Genomic DNA, 17,630 nt, shown 5'->3' on the forward strand with positions numbered 1-17,630 from the left:
AGTCCGGAAGATGGCCAAATAGCCGACAAAGCCAATTTTGGGGAATATTCTTTGTTCTTTGATATCTTGATTTTTTTTATTTTTCCTGTCATCAATTTTTATTTTATCATCCATTAAACATTTAATAACACTGTGTAAGAAAAAATGAAGTGGACGTCGAAGATCTCAAAAAATGAAGTTTATTACAGCATAGTAGTGGAAAGGTACACGAAGCACCTTGGGTTCACCGGCGTCAGAATGAACCCCGAACATCCAAATCTCAAACCTTTTATCCTGTTACAGTTTACAACTCTTAATGTAAATGAAGTTGCTCTTGTTGTAACAGCTGTGGTCTGTATGTTAATGAAGTATTGTCTGAGAAGATTCTCTGTGTCCCACACCCATTCCCATTCTACAATTGACTACCATTTGTTCAGGATGTGATCAACCCAAATGGTCAACACTCTTAAAGTAAATGAAATCAGAACAGCAAAAGGTTTAGGTGATAAAATCTATCTGAAGTGGATCTTCTGTTAAAACAGAACGGTCAAATGTTTAAGGTGACAAACTATTTGAAGTCCCTGTAATCAAGATGGTTGTCGGTTGCCCTCTGTGATAGGCCTACTATTTACATATTACTGAGATTGGATGTAATTGTCTCTATATGATAATTAAGCTCTTTTAAGTGAAGGAACATTTTGATATATATATATATATATATATATATATATTGGAGTGGAAGTTGTTGGGAACAGACCATAATTTCTTATAGACCCCCCTTTGATGCTCTAGGCCCAAAGTAGCATCACAACCACTCCCTTTTCATAGATAACACCTCCCGAAACCTGGTGGGCAGGTGCCCCAGTGGCGGTATAGCCCATGGCTTAGGTCGTTCCCATCTATGGCCATCAGAGAATCTTACCCGTCATAGGGTCAAACACCTCCTGCACACTGAGTTATGGCTTCACTTGAGCAGAATTATCATATTTTGTGTTAAGAAAGAAAAAAATGTTTTAAGAGGTAATCAAAAACCATCATATCCAATTGGAACATTCAATATTGATCATAGAATTATCTTCAATCTTACGTCTCAACATGGAACAAATAACATTATGCATTGGCAAATAATAAGAAAGATACATACAGCCGTTTTAAATGTGACATTCCAAATTAAACCAGAATAGGGCATATCTCAAAGTGTCCATCAAGCATTTGTTTTCTTTCTTCAAGGCCTTGTTGGGCTCTCACAATGTCTCAATCTTTCCTTTGCCTCAGTGATATTAGCATATTGTTTAGTTTTGATAACTCAAACTATCAACAATCAATAGACAATAAAATGTGCGTGTGTGTACTGTGCACGTGTGTGTTTGTGTCCATTTTCTCCGTGTGGACATCCTTTATCCACTTGTTTTCCCTCTGTGGAAAGACTGTTGTCCATAGTCTCAGAAATGGTTTGTTTCTGAAATCTCCTTTTCTTTCTCTTCTCATTGTCAATTCTTTTCCACTTGGACCATAAGTCCTTCTAGAAGAAGCAGTCACTGGTGTTGTTCGAGTCTGTGCCTCTTCATCAGTTCCATCCATCCCCTGGTGGGTTTCAGGGTTTTTAGGTCTTTTAGGCCTGCAGTTCATGATTTTGCAGGTCTGGAAATCTCTGTATTCTGTAATTTTTCATGAGAAAATCCCCTGGCTCCACTGGTTCTACAGTACTTCCTTCTCTTCCTTCAAACGACCATGTCATGTTTCTACATGAGGTAACTCCTTTCAGGCAAACATCTTTATGCTTATATCTGAAATGATAATCAAAAAAGAAGTTGCCCCCCCCTTTTCCCCACAATCATCTTTTCACATTCAAAACATTAAAGTGAAAGGTTTAATCAAATAAACATCAAACATCATTAATGTCATAAAATTTCACTTTACAATTGATGTTATTTAAACATTTATAAAAAATTATAACTACATATCAATGCTAAAAAAAAAAATCATAATGAATCAAAAATCATAAAGAATCAAAGAATCATAAAGAATCACCCCCCTTTTGATAGTAAACCTTTCTCTACAATGTGTTACTATCAAAAACTTATTCTAATTTGCATCAGCATTTGCTTGTGACTGAGCTACAGTCATGTTGCTGGTGCAGTGATATATTTGACAAGGTGTGAATGACTTCTTTATTTCCTTTCAACAGTGCCAACTGGGTTTCTAAATTGCCTATTTTCTTAAGCAAACAACGATAGTCCATCTTTCTTTTGTGTGAAAATTGGCACTGTCTTGCCTTGTGCCCCATCATTCCACAATCAAAACAAACAACCTCCTTATCTTCCTTTCTTATCTCTAAACGGTGCCTTGCAATGTGACCATCCTTTCCACATGCATGACAGACAAAGTTTTGAAGAGGTCTCTCACTGTCTTGACAATGTCTAGCAATGTGACCAGCTTTTCCACATGCATAGCAAAGAATAACACCTTCTGAATTTATTCTTGCAAATCTCCTTGGTCCCTGATAGAAACCATTAGGCAATGTAATAGAACATTCTCTCTCGCCAAAGGCAGCAACTGGATGTCTAGATTTGGCAGCTTTCATTTGACTATTTGCATGAACATTATTGTTGTAAAACTGTGTCATTTTAGCAATAATGTCATTATATTCAGATAGTGGTGTCACATGCATTGTCACAGCAGACCGGGTAAGTTTGTCACATTTGTTAATCAAGGCAGACTTGAAAGTGACATCATTCTTAGTAATGTCCGGATTGCCACTGAAAGTTTTAAACATCTCCAATAATCGTTCTGAAAATGCTGCTGGATGCTCCCCTTTCCTCATGTGCATCTCAGATATTTTATCCCAATTAACTGACATCACACCTAAGACTTCAAGCAGTGCCTTTTTCCTCTCTGACTTATTAGCATTTCTGTCCTTTACTTTCTTAGTTAAGGCTCCAGACAAAGTCTCAGGCAAGCACATTCTTAACAAAACGCATGCATCACCATCAGTAAAATTGTAAACTTCAGTATATTCCTCCAAGTTTTTTAGAAAATCTAATGGATCTTGTTTGGCAGGATCAAATTTCCCAATATTCTTGATCACAGCATCTAGTTCAGTTGGATTAAATCCTCGGACTATGGTAGTGGTCATTGGTTCCTCCCTTCCTTCTCCAGCAGGCGTAGTCGTAGTAGAATGAACTGGTGCCATCGGAAATCTAACTCTACAGTCAGAGTATTGGCTACTGAATGACTGATAATCTTTTTCCCAACCCACAGCACTGTCTTCCTGCAAATCTGGCATCTCTGGAACTGGGTTACACAACGTGACACCTAACAATGTCTTACCAGGGTTTTTCTCTGTTGAGCCATTCTTTATCATAAACTGACAAGTCACCTTCGCTTCCTCCAAATTTTTAGACAATGTTTCCACAGATGATTTAAGCATACTATTGTTAGTTCTAAGAAGTGAAATCTCATTCTGCATCTTGATCTTTTCTTCTTTCCATATCGTTTCACTAGCCAGGTAATTTTTTGCAGAAATTACCCCAACACTGAGTCGCTCATTTTCAGCCTCTAACTCATCTACTCTCCTCCTAGTTACTTTGTATGAAGCAAAAAGTGCTTGAAGCGCATTAGCAATTTTCCCATTTTTGTTCTTAGGCATTTTGGGATAATTTTTAAAACTTAGAGATAGCCCACTTGTACGGTTTATCAACAATATTCTCTATTCCGTCAAACATTCCCTGAGAACCGTGTTTAGCGATGCATTTAACAATAATTTCTTCCATTTTCAAAAGTCTTATCAAGCTTTAAAATATCTCGTGATCTAATAGTTATTCACAAAATCTGATTTAAATGACTACATGTTATAAGATATCTGTTAGTCTAATTATTCACAGCTCCAGTACTTCGGACACAAATGATAAAAATAGCCACACTACCTGAGGCTTCTAAACTTAACCACAGCCACAATCCATTGGTCCTTAAATTTCGTTACGCAAAACAGTTAAGAAATGCAACACTGTCACAGTACGTCGGACAAAACCACACTATGTCTGGTTTCATGTTATATTCTTAAAACAACTTGGCCACAGTACGTCAGGCTTAAACAATATAAAAAAAATGAACACTGTCACAGTACGTCGGACACAACCACACTACGTCGGGTTTTTATGTTATTTTCTTAAAACAGCTTGCTTATCAGTACTTCGGGTTCAAACTATATTTATGAATTTTAAAACAATGCCACAGTACGTCGGGCAAAGCCACACTGCTTCGGGTTCTTTTGTTTTAAACTTCACAAAGTCACGGCACATCAGACTCACTAGTCTAGCCTATGCTATAACACACAATAGTTGTGAAATAATTCTGTGACCACACTGCGTCGGGTCTATTCAATTACTTTAGAATTTCCTCAGAATTATTACAACTTCACAATCGGTTTCAAGTACGTTAGAAACATACACATTTGTTTCAGTTACTTTAGAAACAACCAATCTGAAATAACTCTGCCACCACACTACTTCGGGTTTATTCAATTACTTTAGAATCTTAACAGAATTATAACAGACCAACACCAAATTTCAGTTACTTTAGAAACTTTACACTTAAGCACTTTGTTTCAATTACTTTAGAAACAACAATTCCAATACAAGTCTGCTACCACACTGCTTCGGGCTTATTCAGTTACGTTAGAATCTTAAACAAAATTGTACGGAATAGGCTTAAAACTCCTCCTGCTAATACTGAATAGAAACCAAATTCGATCTCTTCTGTCCTTAATTTTTCTTTTCTAGATTTGTTTTTAAACCGAGGAATTCCTTGACAAAAACAGCATAAATGAAAGAAAACAGCTTTTTCTTACCTTTTCCCTTTTTTGTTGGAAATCCGTCGACTGGGTCTGGCTCGCCAATGTAAGAAAAAATGAAGTGGACGTCGAAGATCTCAAAAAATGAAGTTTATTACAGCATAGTAGTGACAAGGTACACGAAGCACCTTGGGTTCACCGGCGTCAGAATGAACCCCGAACATACCCCATCCTAAACCTTTTATCCTGGGGCCGTATTCACAAAGAATTTTAAGGCTAAAAGTAGCTCCTAACTGGCGAATTTAGGAGCAACTCCTAAAAATAATGGGCGTGTCACTCGTAACTTTAGGACTCCTAATTTTTTTGACTAAGAGTAATTCACGAAGCATTTTAGCCCTAAAAGTAGCACCTAAGCCTGGGACAGCTTAAAAGAAGTCGAGAGGACTCCTAACTCACTAAGACCTATTCACAAACCGCTTTTTGTGGCATTTCACGTTGCGATGTTTTGAAATGCGTATGCGGCGGCAACAGGAGCTTCCAATCGCGAGGGAACAATTTTGCATTGGATGCAATAACGCCGCCAACAACAACCAAACCTAGGCTACTCATTGCATGTAAACTAATTGTAACGTTTCATTGTGAATCAAATTAAAATGTTCTTCTCTTTGCAAACGTAGGCAGAGGCATATAGTGACAGATTAATTCAATAATGTTGCAAAGATATTGCATCAATCCATATGTTTCATTAGGCTACTATATATTTGTTTTGCCTTACTCTTTATTCATTTAGGCTATTTATTCAGTTATTCACCATCTTCCGTCCTTCGCACTACTTGTGTAGCGCACGCATTCTCAGACCTGTCACCTGTCACTCATCATCGTAGGGGAGGTGTTTGGAATCATTCCCGCGTTACAATCATCAGCCAATCAAGGTGGTCACTTCAGTCAAGCTCGTGCATGAGTAATGACGTCATCCATAGCAACGAAGACTCTCTCTTAGTTTAGGAGTTTTCATTTTTCTTTACTAAGAGTAGGTCTGAAAGGCGTTGTGAATAACTTTTAAGAGAAAACTCCTAGCTAAAATCTTTTAGTGCGATTTAGGAGTACTCCTAGTGGTAAGATAAAATGCTTTGTGAATACGGCCCCAGGTCTTAATGTAAATGAAGTTGCTCTTCTTGCAACAGCTGTGGTCTGTATGTTAATGAAATTGAGACACCCCATGGTCCCTAGTGTCCCACAGAAGGTTCTCTGTTATTCTTTCAAATAAGAACAGCCAAAGGTTAAAGTGATAAGATTGTTTGAAGTCCCTTTAATCAAGATGGTTCTCGATTGCCCTCAGTCACTCCCAAGCTATAGGTGACACCTGTGCCTCTGTGATACTATTTTCATATTACTGCGATTGGATGTAATCGTCTCTATATGATAATTAAGCTCTTTTAAGTGAAGGAACATTTTGATATATATATATATTGGAGTTGAAGTGGTTTGGAACAGACCATAATTTCTTATAGCCGACACTATGTTGGTGTCAGGGTTACCATAGTGAATCACGGTAAGACAAAAACATGTTTTGGAGGAAGGATTGATGATGTATTGACTCATTATTTAAATGTTGTTACATAGTGTACCTCAAATATATTCTCCTATCCCAGTTAGATTGATTGCGCTGAAAAGTGTACAGTGTGTCACTGTGGCTCAATCAATACATTGCTCTGTTTGTTTGAGCATCTCAACATTGGTTGCTCAGTCACCGGCATTAGTTTAGGCTGGACTATCTATTTGACTGACACAAATGACACACTTCACCTTTTACAACAATAGAAGTCTAGGGGAAGTTCTGTTTAGATAATTACATAAACTGTACCGATGAAAACAGCCTTTAGAGGAACTTGACTATCATATAATCTGATAACCCTAAACTGTGTTTTTAAAGAGAGGGTTAGAGGAAAGGTTAGGTTGGATTATTTTCTCTCATACCTTCTCTTTATCTTCTAGAAGACTGTCCACAAGAGTCCTCAGATGATTGAGCTGCTCCGGCACATGGTCAGGAATCTGCCGCTCTCCTGCAGACGACAGACGTCACAAACAAAATGTCAGAAACATACTTACACAAGCATATTAACAAAAAGTAACTTGCCTGTGAATAAAAATTGGGACCCACTTCATATTAAGTGTATTTAACTAGTACTTACTATGCACTTATTGTGTACATTTTTACATTGACCTTGAATTTTTATAAAAATACCTGCATGTAATTACAGCTGTAGTTCATTTCTGTAATCACATCTATAATTACACTGTTAACCTTCTAGCCTGGCTCCGCCCTCCTACGTACTTCCGCTCAATTTTCCTTTTCCTTTAGTACTCCGTCTGGGTTTGTGGTATATTTGTGGGTTTTCTCCAGCCAAATTTTTACCGGTCCAATCAGCGAACAGAGGGAGTGGCTGAGAACGATGACATTAAGGTCGTGCGCTAGTTTGAGTTGTAGGGTTACGTCACGACCAAAGGTTAGCGATTGGTTATGACAGATCCAGAGTGGCTCTGGGCAGATCCAATAGTTTTAAACTTCAACAGAGTACCCACCTACAAGGAAGTTAACGCTTGTCAATGGAGAGTGGCCAGCAAGGCCGGACTTACCATTGGGCTTGACTGGGCTCAAGCCCATGGGCCCCGCCCAATAGGGGGCCCCGCCCGTTTACGTTAGATTTTTTCAATAATATGTCAGTCATTTAATTTTTCATTTAAAGTTTGTTGATTGGTCTAGCATTGTTACCTGGCCCTGCCCTGCCATGAAAAATGTAATTTAATTAGCTAAATTAAATGTCAGTCATCTTGAGGTTTGCTGATTGGTTATTGGCAGTTACGTAGTGCCTCGTTTACTGCCGAACCGTTGAAAAAACCTGTCCGCATTAGACAGTAGCCGCGTTTCCATTACCCTTCAAATTGCGCAAATTGAAATTGCGAATTGAAAATATGCACAATGGAAACACGTCAATTTCGCAAAAACTCCCGTTTATCGCAAAAAAGTTTTTACGCTCTCATGAGGAGGTTTTTCAGGCAATTCGAAAAAGGAATATTTCGCAAAACTGCAATGGAAACCGTTTTTGCGCATTTACAGTCACCTGACTTAGAAGACGCGGTGGTTTTGAGGTCCATGTATAGCTACGCAAATAATAATAATTTTATAATATTTTATTATAACATTTAATAGGCTATATTTAGAAGACGCTTTTATGCAAAAAACGTAGTGTCAGCCCAGATCCGGGCCACATCTGGTACATGTGAATTCGATGTGGGCCGGATCTGGGCCGACACTATGTTGCTGTCTGTGATAAAACTTGTTTTAACATCGGCATCTTTTCAAGCAATAAGCCTCTTTGTGTGGTCACCATAAAATATAAATGTGATTAGAATTATGAATGAATAATAGAAATAACGCAGGATGTTGTCGGTTGAGACCCTGCTGTGTATGTCGTACCCATTGCAGTGAGGAGATCCTGCAGATGATTAAGCTGGGTCCGATCAGCCTTGTTTGCTTCCAGCTGTCCCACACGGGTCTCCAGACTCTCGTGCCTGTCTCTCAGTCTGCCCACCTCCTTCAGAGCCTCTATGGTCTCCGGGTTCAAAGGGAGGACGGGTACGGTGCCTTCAGCGGCGGAGACTGTGCCCTGCAACCCCTGGGAATGCAAGAGGGAATGTCATTTACAAAAGCACAGTTCATGCCACCTGAGGCTGAGATGAATGTCTTCGTTTTGGCCTCAGTTTCTGTTTGTAGATGTTGGTTATGCATTTACATTTAGCAAATCCTTCATTCAGGTCAATGTTTGCCTCAACTGCAGCTGCCGCCTGCTCTGACAAAACAATGACTGCGATAAGAACCTGTGAGATTTAGGATGGTTGTGAAAGGTTACTGGCTTCTGCGATTTATAGATTATCAAGAATATGCTAATCAATGACTAGATTAGAAGATAACTACACATAAGCTACATAAATTCATCAACTAACCATTCAGAAATGTTGTCTACATGTTGTCACTTCTTCTTGAGTCTCTCCATCTTTGTCTGACTGCGGTTTGAACATAAAAATTTTCAGTGCGTGTCTGTGTGAGGTAATCGAAGATGCTTACACGGCGGGCTTTTGCTCACCCTCAAAAAGGGACAATTTTAATATGCTATAAAAAATATCTGTGGGGTATTTTGTGCACTCTGGGGACATCAGAGACTTATTTTACATCTTGTGAAAAGGGCATTATCGGACCCCTTTAATACTTTTATTTCAAATCGATGTGATCTGGAGATCGTGTGAGGGATGTGAAGTGACTTCTGTGTACAAGAGGCTTCATACATTGGCACACTTTTGACAGTGGACTTTCTTTGTTTATGAAATTTCATGAGGGTGAATTTGAAAAGTTATTTTTGGTTGAACTATTCCTCACTCACCGTGGTGTTGTCCAGTTCTTGCACTTGGTTGCAATACTGCTCCATTGCCACAATACAGTCAGCCAACTCATTTATGTTCAGCTGAGGATGACAACATGTTATCAAGTGCTGAATATAAATTAGCAGAAATGTGAGTGATACTGGTGTGTGTGTGTGTGTGTGTGTGTGAGAGTGTGCGTGTGCGTGTGCGTGTGTGTTTGTGCGTGTGTGTTCACCTGGCTGAGCTGACCATTCAACACCTCAACTTCCTGTCTCAGATCATCTCTGGACTCTTTGAGCGCCTGGACTTCCTTCAGCAGGTCTTGGATTAAGTCCATACACTGAGGAGGAAACAGTCTTTGAAGATTTACTTGGTTTCATTTCATACCTCATACTGTAACTGGGAAACCAACACACTCTTCAGAGAAAAAGCCCATAATCCCTTTTGCCTGAACTTTGAAGAGGGATCAAACTCTATAAGAGCACTGCTGAATCAGTTAAGCACATCCTCCGTGTCTCTTTCTTTGAAAAGGCAAGTAATATACTTTCTGAACTTTTGATCTTTAACCCCATAGATATCATATAAAGGCTAGATGTCTTAAGGCGGAGTCACTTCCGGCATCACCGGCGGCCATCTTGCCACAGGGAAGCTTTCTGGCGAGCTCTGTGATCAGCACGAACACAAATCCTCTTATCTCGCTGAAATCTTGACGGATTTACAAACGGTTTGGTTTCTTACAAACGTTATTAATGTGGCAATAATTCTTTCATATGGAAGTCCATTGTTGTAATTATTCATATGTATGCAGTGTCATAACTACATCTCTGACGTTTATAACAAACCAAACCGTTTGAAAATCGGTAGAAAATAGAGCAAGTTATGGTTATTTAAAAGTACATGCACCATTAAAACACAATGTTACGAGTGAGCGAGCTCCCTGTGGCAAGATGGCCGCCGTGTGCGGACGTCGACCTCCATTGGCCACCAGCGCGGACGAGACATTTAAGCTGTGTCTGAAACCGCTCACTCGTTCACTCGTTCACTCATTCACTAATCCCTACATAGTGAATGGCAGTTGAATGCACTACATCAGCAAAGAGTGAACGAAAATGAGTGAGCGAATTCGGACGCTGGCATAATTATCACGCGCCAGAGAGCTCGGACAATTTCGTCATAAACATTACCTACCCATCTTTAATATTTCCTTTTTTGGCTGTATGAATTGTATGTAACAATTGTATGTATATTTTTTTCACGTTTATTGCGTTATTTGATTTTTTTTTTAAAGATAAGAAAAACACTTGCTTGTCATATTTATTTACTTTTTACATTTATATGTGAAAATAAAAGAGAACAAAACACTACACAACACATTTGTTTATTCAAATATAGATATAACGGTATATATATAAATAAATAACCAGGCGTCGGGGGCCTGTTTCAGAAAGGAGGTTCAACCAACTCTGAGTTAAAACTTGAGTTGAGTTGACCTACTCTGAGTTAAGCGCGTGCACCACAACTATAAAAAGCCATTATCAATGGAGCACAGATATTATGAGTCACCATGGCAACAGCGCCAGACAAAAACAGGTCTGCACGTTTCTCACCTTTAACATTTTAATTAGTTATACAGTGTTGGGTGTAATTAATTACCAAGTAATCTAAATACTGCAATTTAATTAAAGGGATTACTCTTAATTCTTCTGTAATTTAAAGTAAAATCTGATGTAAATGCATTAGACTATAGAACAATTCTGTATATTTAACATACATTTTTAAAAGGTATATTTTTTATGTAACCTTCTCCCTCTACACACTTTGGTCAATTCAAGAATAATTCATGCAATTTTATATTGTTTATTTGAAAGCATTAAAAGTGCAGTTTCTTGTCTCTCCTTGTATTGTTCAAGTGGTTGAGGTTGATATGGGATTTAGTAATTAGTAATAAGTAGACATTAATCTAATTACACTGTTGAAGATGTCATTTGTAGTTAGTAATACAAGTACTTACCCAACTGTTATATTATCAGAGGTGAAAGAACAGTATGTTATTCAACCTAATTTTAATTTTCATGTAGGGGCAATCCTGCAGGCATTAAAAGAACATGGCAGCAGCTGAAAATGAAATATAAAAACATAATTCAATTAGGTAAGGCTTGAGCATATCATGGGTGTAGGCTACCTGACTTTACATTTGACATAAATAACTAAATAGCATCCAGTGTCAAGCAGTGCAGCAGCATTTTTGGCTGAGGGAATTCCTGGAGGGACTTCAGAGCCAGTCACTCCCGAAGATCCAAGGGCCTTCATAAAATGTAAGAGGTTTACATGTGTCATTTTTTATATAGGCTATTTTCCATTTATTTTACTTTGGGTTGGGTTTTTTGTTGGTCCCAACATATTCTGATGGTAATATCTGTCTTTTGGAGCCTCCTGTCCCAACAGAACCCCAGGCAGTTGTAAGTAGCCTACTCAATACACCAGAAATTATGATAAATAGTGTTATAAAGTGTACTCAACCAAATGCTCATCACATGGGGATAAAGAGTTTCTGCTGCCACAGAGAGGTAATGTTAATATTATGTGTCTACACATCACACAATCTACACATTCAGATTTTTTTCACATATTTATGTGGAGTAGCCTATAGAATCTAAGTTTATATCCAAGTATAAACAGGTGTTCTTATCCCCCCCCCCCCCCCCCCCCCCCCCCAGTAGCAGTAAAAATAGCAATATTTTATTTATTATTTTTATTAATAAAAATGTACTGAAAGAATGAATGAGGTGTTTAAACACCACTTCCTCTTTAAAAAAGGGGAGGAGACCGAAATAAACTCTGGGTTTACCGAAGAAAACCTGCTCCCGACCAGGTTAGGTTCACAGAGTAAGTTACCATGGTAACTGACTCTGAGTATAAGTTACCTCTCTTTCAGAAACAGGCTTGACTTACTCTGCTTTCTCAGGTTTAACATACCTCCCATTCTGAAACAGAAAACTCAGAGTTTCCCTCATTTCAGGGTTAACATACTCAGAGTTTTCACTTAACCTCCTTTCTGAAACAGGCCCCGGGTCTTATAAATTATTGTTTTCTATCTCGCGTGCGCCGTTGCCATGGTGACATTGTTGTTTATTTTTCATTCACGCTCTATCGCCTTATCGTGTTGGATTGTGGGAAATAGTGTCTCAGCAAGTGTACATCGGATGTACACTCGAATTCAGAGAGGATTGTGGGTAAAAGTAGTGAACGAATGTAGGGAATGATGTCGTTCACTCAGAATTCGGACACCACTACAAAATGGCCGACACCCTGAATAGTGCACTATATAGTGGATAGGGAGCGATTTCAGACACAGTTCTAGCCTTTATTATATGATATCTATGTTTAACCCCACCAGAGGTTGCCATGACGGCACACAGCCCTGGGAATCACCCTTGAATCAAACAGGATGTGGCATCACTGTCCGCCCACTTTCTGAAATGTTTGTGTAATTCCTGATGTCTAACCTGTGTTACTCTTAGTGCTGTTTGCTTCCCTGTGAGGCTCTGTTAGATGTATCTTGTTTGTAACTTTATTAAACTGAAGGGATGACTAGCGTACAGAGTATGGAAGCTTGATTCCACCACAGAATAAGAAATTAAAAAAGGTAATTGATTTTTAATCTCACAATTCTGACTTCTGGCACAATTGTGAGTTTATATCTCGCAATTGTGAGTTATAAAGTCAGAATTAAGATATAAACTCAATTCTAAGAAAAGAAATTCAGTCTTTTTTCCCCTCAGAATTGCACTTTTTAACTCGCAATTGCGAGTTTATATCTCACAAGAAGAAGTCAGAATTGTGAGTTATAAAGTCAGAAATGCGAGTATATCTTTTTTCCATCAGAATTGACCTTTATAATTCTCAATTGCGAGTTTACATGCAAAAAAAAAAGTCTGAAATTGCGAGATAAAAAGTCAGAATTGCGAGATATAAACTCTCAGTTGCGGGGATACTGACTTTATGTCTCACAATTCAGACTTTATTAATTGCAATTGCGAGTTTATTTCTCACAATTGTGAGGGGAAAAAAAGTCAGAATTGTGAGATAAAAAGTCGCAAAATATCTCCTGAATTGTTTTATTCCGTGGAGGAAGTGTAGATGTGTAGATGACAAACATGAATTAGATTATTATACTGACTATCAAGACAGTTACTGACTGTTCAATCCTTCCTTGTCAATGAAAATAAAACTAGAAAAAAGAACAAGCTATTAACATGTTTTTGGACAAAGACAAAGAGTTATACAGTGTTTGTGGACACATAGCATGAAAATATGATTATGTTTTAGATGGTAATATCATGTTTTTGAGCATGTGCCTTGGCAATATATAATATTGTTATATGGGATTTTGTTTTATACGTGCTTTAAGGTAATACCCTTTTTATTTATTTATTGATCTATGTTGGTAGTGTTGGGGCATATAACAATGGAAATACTATGGCTGTCACCTTGTAGTACCTTGTAAACACTATGGTATATGAATATAGTAATTAGTCAGTTCTATTTCCATATTATGTGATGGCACACCAAATAGTACACCAACAAAACAATATTGAAAACTACCATGGTAATATTATAGCTTTTGGGAGTACCATGTAAAATACTATTTATAATTCTATTATTATGATATACAGTCATGTGAAAAAGAAAGGATACCCTACTGAATTCTATGGTTTTACGTATTTAGTATTATACATTTACAATAATGTGGGAATTTTGCTTGTTGCCTTAATGTAACATGTTTAGAAAACAATTTGAAACAAATATTTATTTAAAAGTACAAGATGTACATTTATGCAACTTTCCATTACATATACTCTACTGTTCAAAAGTTTGGGGTCGATACAATTTGTGTGTGTGTGTGTGTCTGTCTGTCTGTCTGTCTGTCTGTCTGTCTGTCAGAGACTGTCTTTTTTGAAAGTCTCTAATACTTACCATGTATTTCATAAAAATGACAGTAAAAACGCCAACGGTTATATTGTGAAATATTAGTACAATTTTAAAAACGTTTTCTATTGTAATATATGAAGAGTTCAGATGCAAAAGCCTCTAAGTGCCATCTGAAATGTTCTTCTAGAATGATCATTTTTATAAACGCTCGTATATTTAAGTTAAGTAATTTCACTTAAATGACAATTAATAGGTAATCTTCATTGCCATTTAAGTGAAATTATTGAACTTAAATATACGAGCTTGATAAAAATGATCATTCTTGAAGAAAATGTCAGATGGCACTTAGAGGCTTTTGCATCTGAACTCTTCATATATATTAAAATGTAATTTATTCCTGTGATCAAAGCTGAATTTTCAGCATCATTAGGTTACTCCAGTCTTCAGTGTCACATGATCCTTCAGAAATCATTCTTTTTATTATTAATGTTGAGAGGATTTGTGCTGCTTCATATTTCTGTTGAAATACACTCTGGGGACATCAAAGACTTCTTTTACATCTTGTGGAAACGGCATTATAACACCCCTTTAACTAATGTTAACTAATGAACCTTATTGTAAAGTGTTACCAGCAAGGGAAGTTATTAACTGTGTTCTGTGGTGATAGACCTACAGTGTAGTGGAGGTACCATGGTCCTGTAAAGCATATAACGTTACTTCTAGTTCACAGTAGTAGTTTCCTCCTGTCTCTTACCTTGTCGCTGAGCGCCGTGTCGGAGGAGCCCATGAGCTCGGAGGCGGTGGAAAGAGCCTTCAGTGCCAGCAGCTGCTCCTCCAAATCCCGCACTCTCTGCTCCAGCGCCCCATTCGGGCTCGACGCCTCCGGCAGGGAAGCTTTGCTCTGTGCTGGGCTGTCAAGGTCCTTGACCGAATCTTTCGATTCAGTTTTGACCCTCTCGGTATTCAGGTGTTCCAGGATGGCGTGTAGCAAAGTGTGCAGGGAGTTGAAATTGACCGCTCCGACCAGGGCTGGACTGGGACAAAAAACCGGCCCGGGCATTTTGGCCCAGACCGGCCCACTATATGATCATAAACACCACCCATCTTTGCACGCCCCTTAATTATATGCATACCAACTCCTATTCGTTAAAACCACTAATGCCATGTAATGAGTGAGTGTAGGAACGAGTGAGAGTTAACAGATGAAATAAGTAAAAAATTGACATTTATTAATACAGTTGAACTATACTCCACAGTGGTGAATCCTAAAATAAGCTATAAGCTGCATTGGCATAGCAATACAAGTGTTTCTTACAGGATTTTTAGTAAAACTGTGGTGGGTGGACCTCGGTTCTTCTAGGGGGGTTCGGGGGAATGCTCCCCCGTGAGAAAATGTTGTGCATTTTAATGTTAAATTCATCAATCTGGTGCACTTTGAGAGTTCAAAATTAAAAGCTCCAACCCATATTCAGTGTGCAAATTAAACAAAGAAAAATTCAAACCTCTTTTAGTTAGTGTCTATTTACATTACACCTACTAAATAATAATAGTTATAATATTAATCCAATGACAGTAATAGCCATATTTTGTAAAACAAATGCACAAAAAAATAAAGGAAACTTTCATAATTAGTTCTGTACCAATTTCTATACTTGAAAGAGATAAGCACATGATCTTTTATTTTGACGCAAACTGCATCAAGCTTTTTTTTTGGCGGAAAACATGGTTTACAAACGCCTCTCATTAAATTTCTAGTGAATTGCGTAATCGTCAACTATGCAGATGTGGAAATAATCTGTAACTGGGTTATGGATTCCTACACTCATGACATAGCCTAAGTGTTTTGAAAGTAGTTCTGCTTACCGCAGGCTCTACACTTTCTCATCTCTCTCCTCCTGATCCTCCTCACTATCATCATCTGCCACAGGAGCTGATGAAGGGCAGAAAACATATATTTTGACACATAAAGCGTCTGCTTTAAGGGCCTGGTTCTATTTTTTCACGCTATTTCTCTGCACATTCCTTGCGTTTCTTCTCCATCTCGCTGACTATTTTGACAGATACACACTGACATTGCTGCACTCTCGCTCACTCGTTTAAAGTTGTGATTGGGCCAGCCCAGTGTCAATCAAGAAAAGAACCAATGGGCCGCTGATCTACGTGTTTCATGGGCTGGTCTGTCAGAAAAAAAAAAACTAACACTGACTTTTTTTGACCAATGCATTACACCGGCACAAACCCAGCGCCGCCAATTAAGCAAAACAAAACAAAACGAATGGGCCGCCGATGTAAAAATTTTATGGGCCGTTAAAAAAAAAATATATATAATAATAATAATAAAAAAAATTATGTATGAGTATGAGATTTATCGGCCCAAAAAGCAAGTCGGCCCACCGGGAAAATGCCCGTATGCCCAATGGCCAGTCCAGCCATGGCTCCGACATCAGACGTCCCGATGGAGAGCTCCAGCAGCCTATACAGGCTGTCTGTCGACATGGTCTAAGCAAATACGATGCTGTCAAAATCGACAATCACAGATATGCTCGTTTGAATGACTTCTCTCTGAACAAGTTCGCAAGTCTAAAAGAAAACAGACTAAAGAATGTCAAAAATTCTTCATAATTTGTTGCAGAAACACAAATCTCCATAATAGCTGTTTCTGTTTCACCATATTAAGATATTTCTTATCAAGAATATAATGGAACTAAATTACATACATATACATATATATGTGTGTGTGTGTATATATATATATATATATATATATATATATATATATATATATATATATATACACACACACACACACACATATATGGCAGTTTTTCTGTCAAATGTGGATTACACACATATACAAACATCAAATAAAATAATAAAGCAATACATTTAGCCAAAGCAAAACTTGTAAATTCATTTTATTTTTGTGTATAATAAAATTGTCAAGCATCAAGGTGTTGTAACTATCATGAGATCTTAAAGAACCAGGTGCCGTTACCATTTTTACAGAAATATACATTCAAGTAAATGACCAGATATTCATCTTTTCCCTCAACATCCTATTGATTTTCCCTCATCATTCCTCAACATTTTCCCTCAACATCCTATTGATTTTCCCTCAACATCCTATTGATTGCATTGGCTTGGACCAAATAACACATGTAGCTTCTGCTCCCATGCAAATGAGCTTGTAGCGTAAGTGCTGTGAATGTATTAAAAAAGCTCTTTCTGAACCCTTTCTCAGCACATTCATATTTACTGGTACTTATGACTTGTAGACTTAAGCTCAGCTAACCAACTGGCAAAAAGAGTTAAAACTGACTGTGGCTGTGCATTGAGTGTTTCATGTTTTGTAATTGTGGAAGATAAAAATGTAATCTATAGGCCTAGTCATAGTTCTCCTCGACAGTCTCACAGCGTAGTGAATATAAATGATGTTTCATTGCTCAGATTTGCATTAACACTTATAGAAGCTTATTGTTTCCGCAACGGAATAAAAAATAAATGAAAA

At 37.9% G+C, this 17,630-nt stretch overlaps 1 protein-coding gene across 1 annotated transcript in view; it reads right to left on the reverse strand.

Moving 5' to 3' along the window:
• LOC309511858 (uncharacterized protein) overlaps window positions 1-16,458 on the reverse strand; it is a 158,917-nt gene extending 142,459 nt beyond the window's left edge. Inside the window, exons 1-5 of the mRNA XM_082187208.1 lie at window positions 16,329-16,458; window positions 14,877-16,014; window positions 9,211-9,291; window positions 8,250-8,448; window positions 6,749-6,834 (exon numbers count right to left, since the gene is read on the reverse strand). Coding sequence (XP_082043334.1) covers window positions 6,749-6,834; window positions 8,250-8,448; window positions 9,211-9,291; window positions 14,877-15,182 — 672 coding nt within the window. The 5' untranslated portion in view covers window positions 15,183-16,014; window positions 16,329-16,458. The remainder of the gene's footprint in view (window positions 1-6,748; window positions 6,835-8,249; window positions 8,449-9,210; window positions 9,292-14,876; window positions 16,015-16,328) is intronic.
• Between the last annotated feature and the right edge of the window lie 1,172 nt (window positions 16,459-17,630).

This window comes from Leuciscus leuciscus (genome assembly GCF_965113295.1).
Source record: "Leuciscus leuciscus genome assembly, chromosome: 1".
NCBI classification, from domain to species: domain Eukaryota; kingdom Metazoa; phylum Chordata; class Actinopteri; order Cypriniformes; family Leuciscidae; genus Leuciscus; species Leuciscus leuciscus.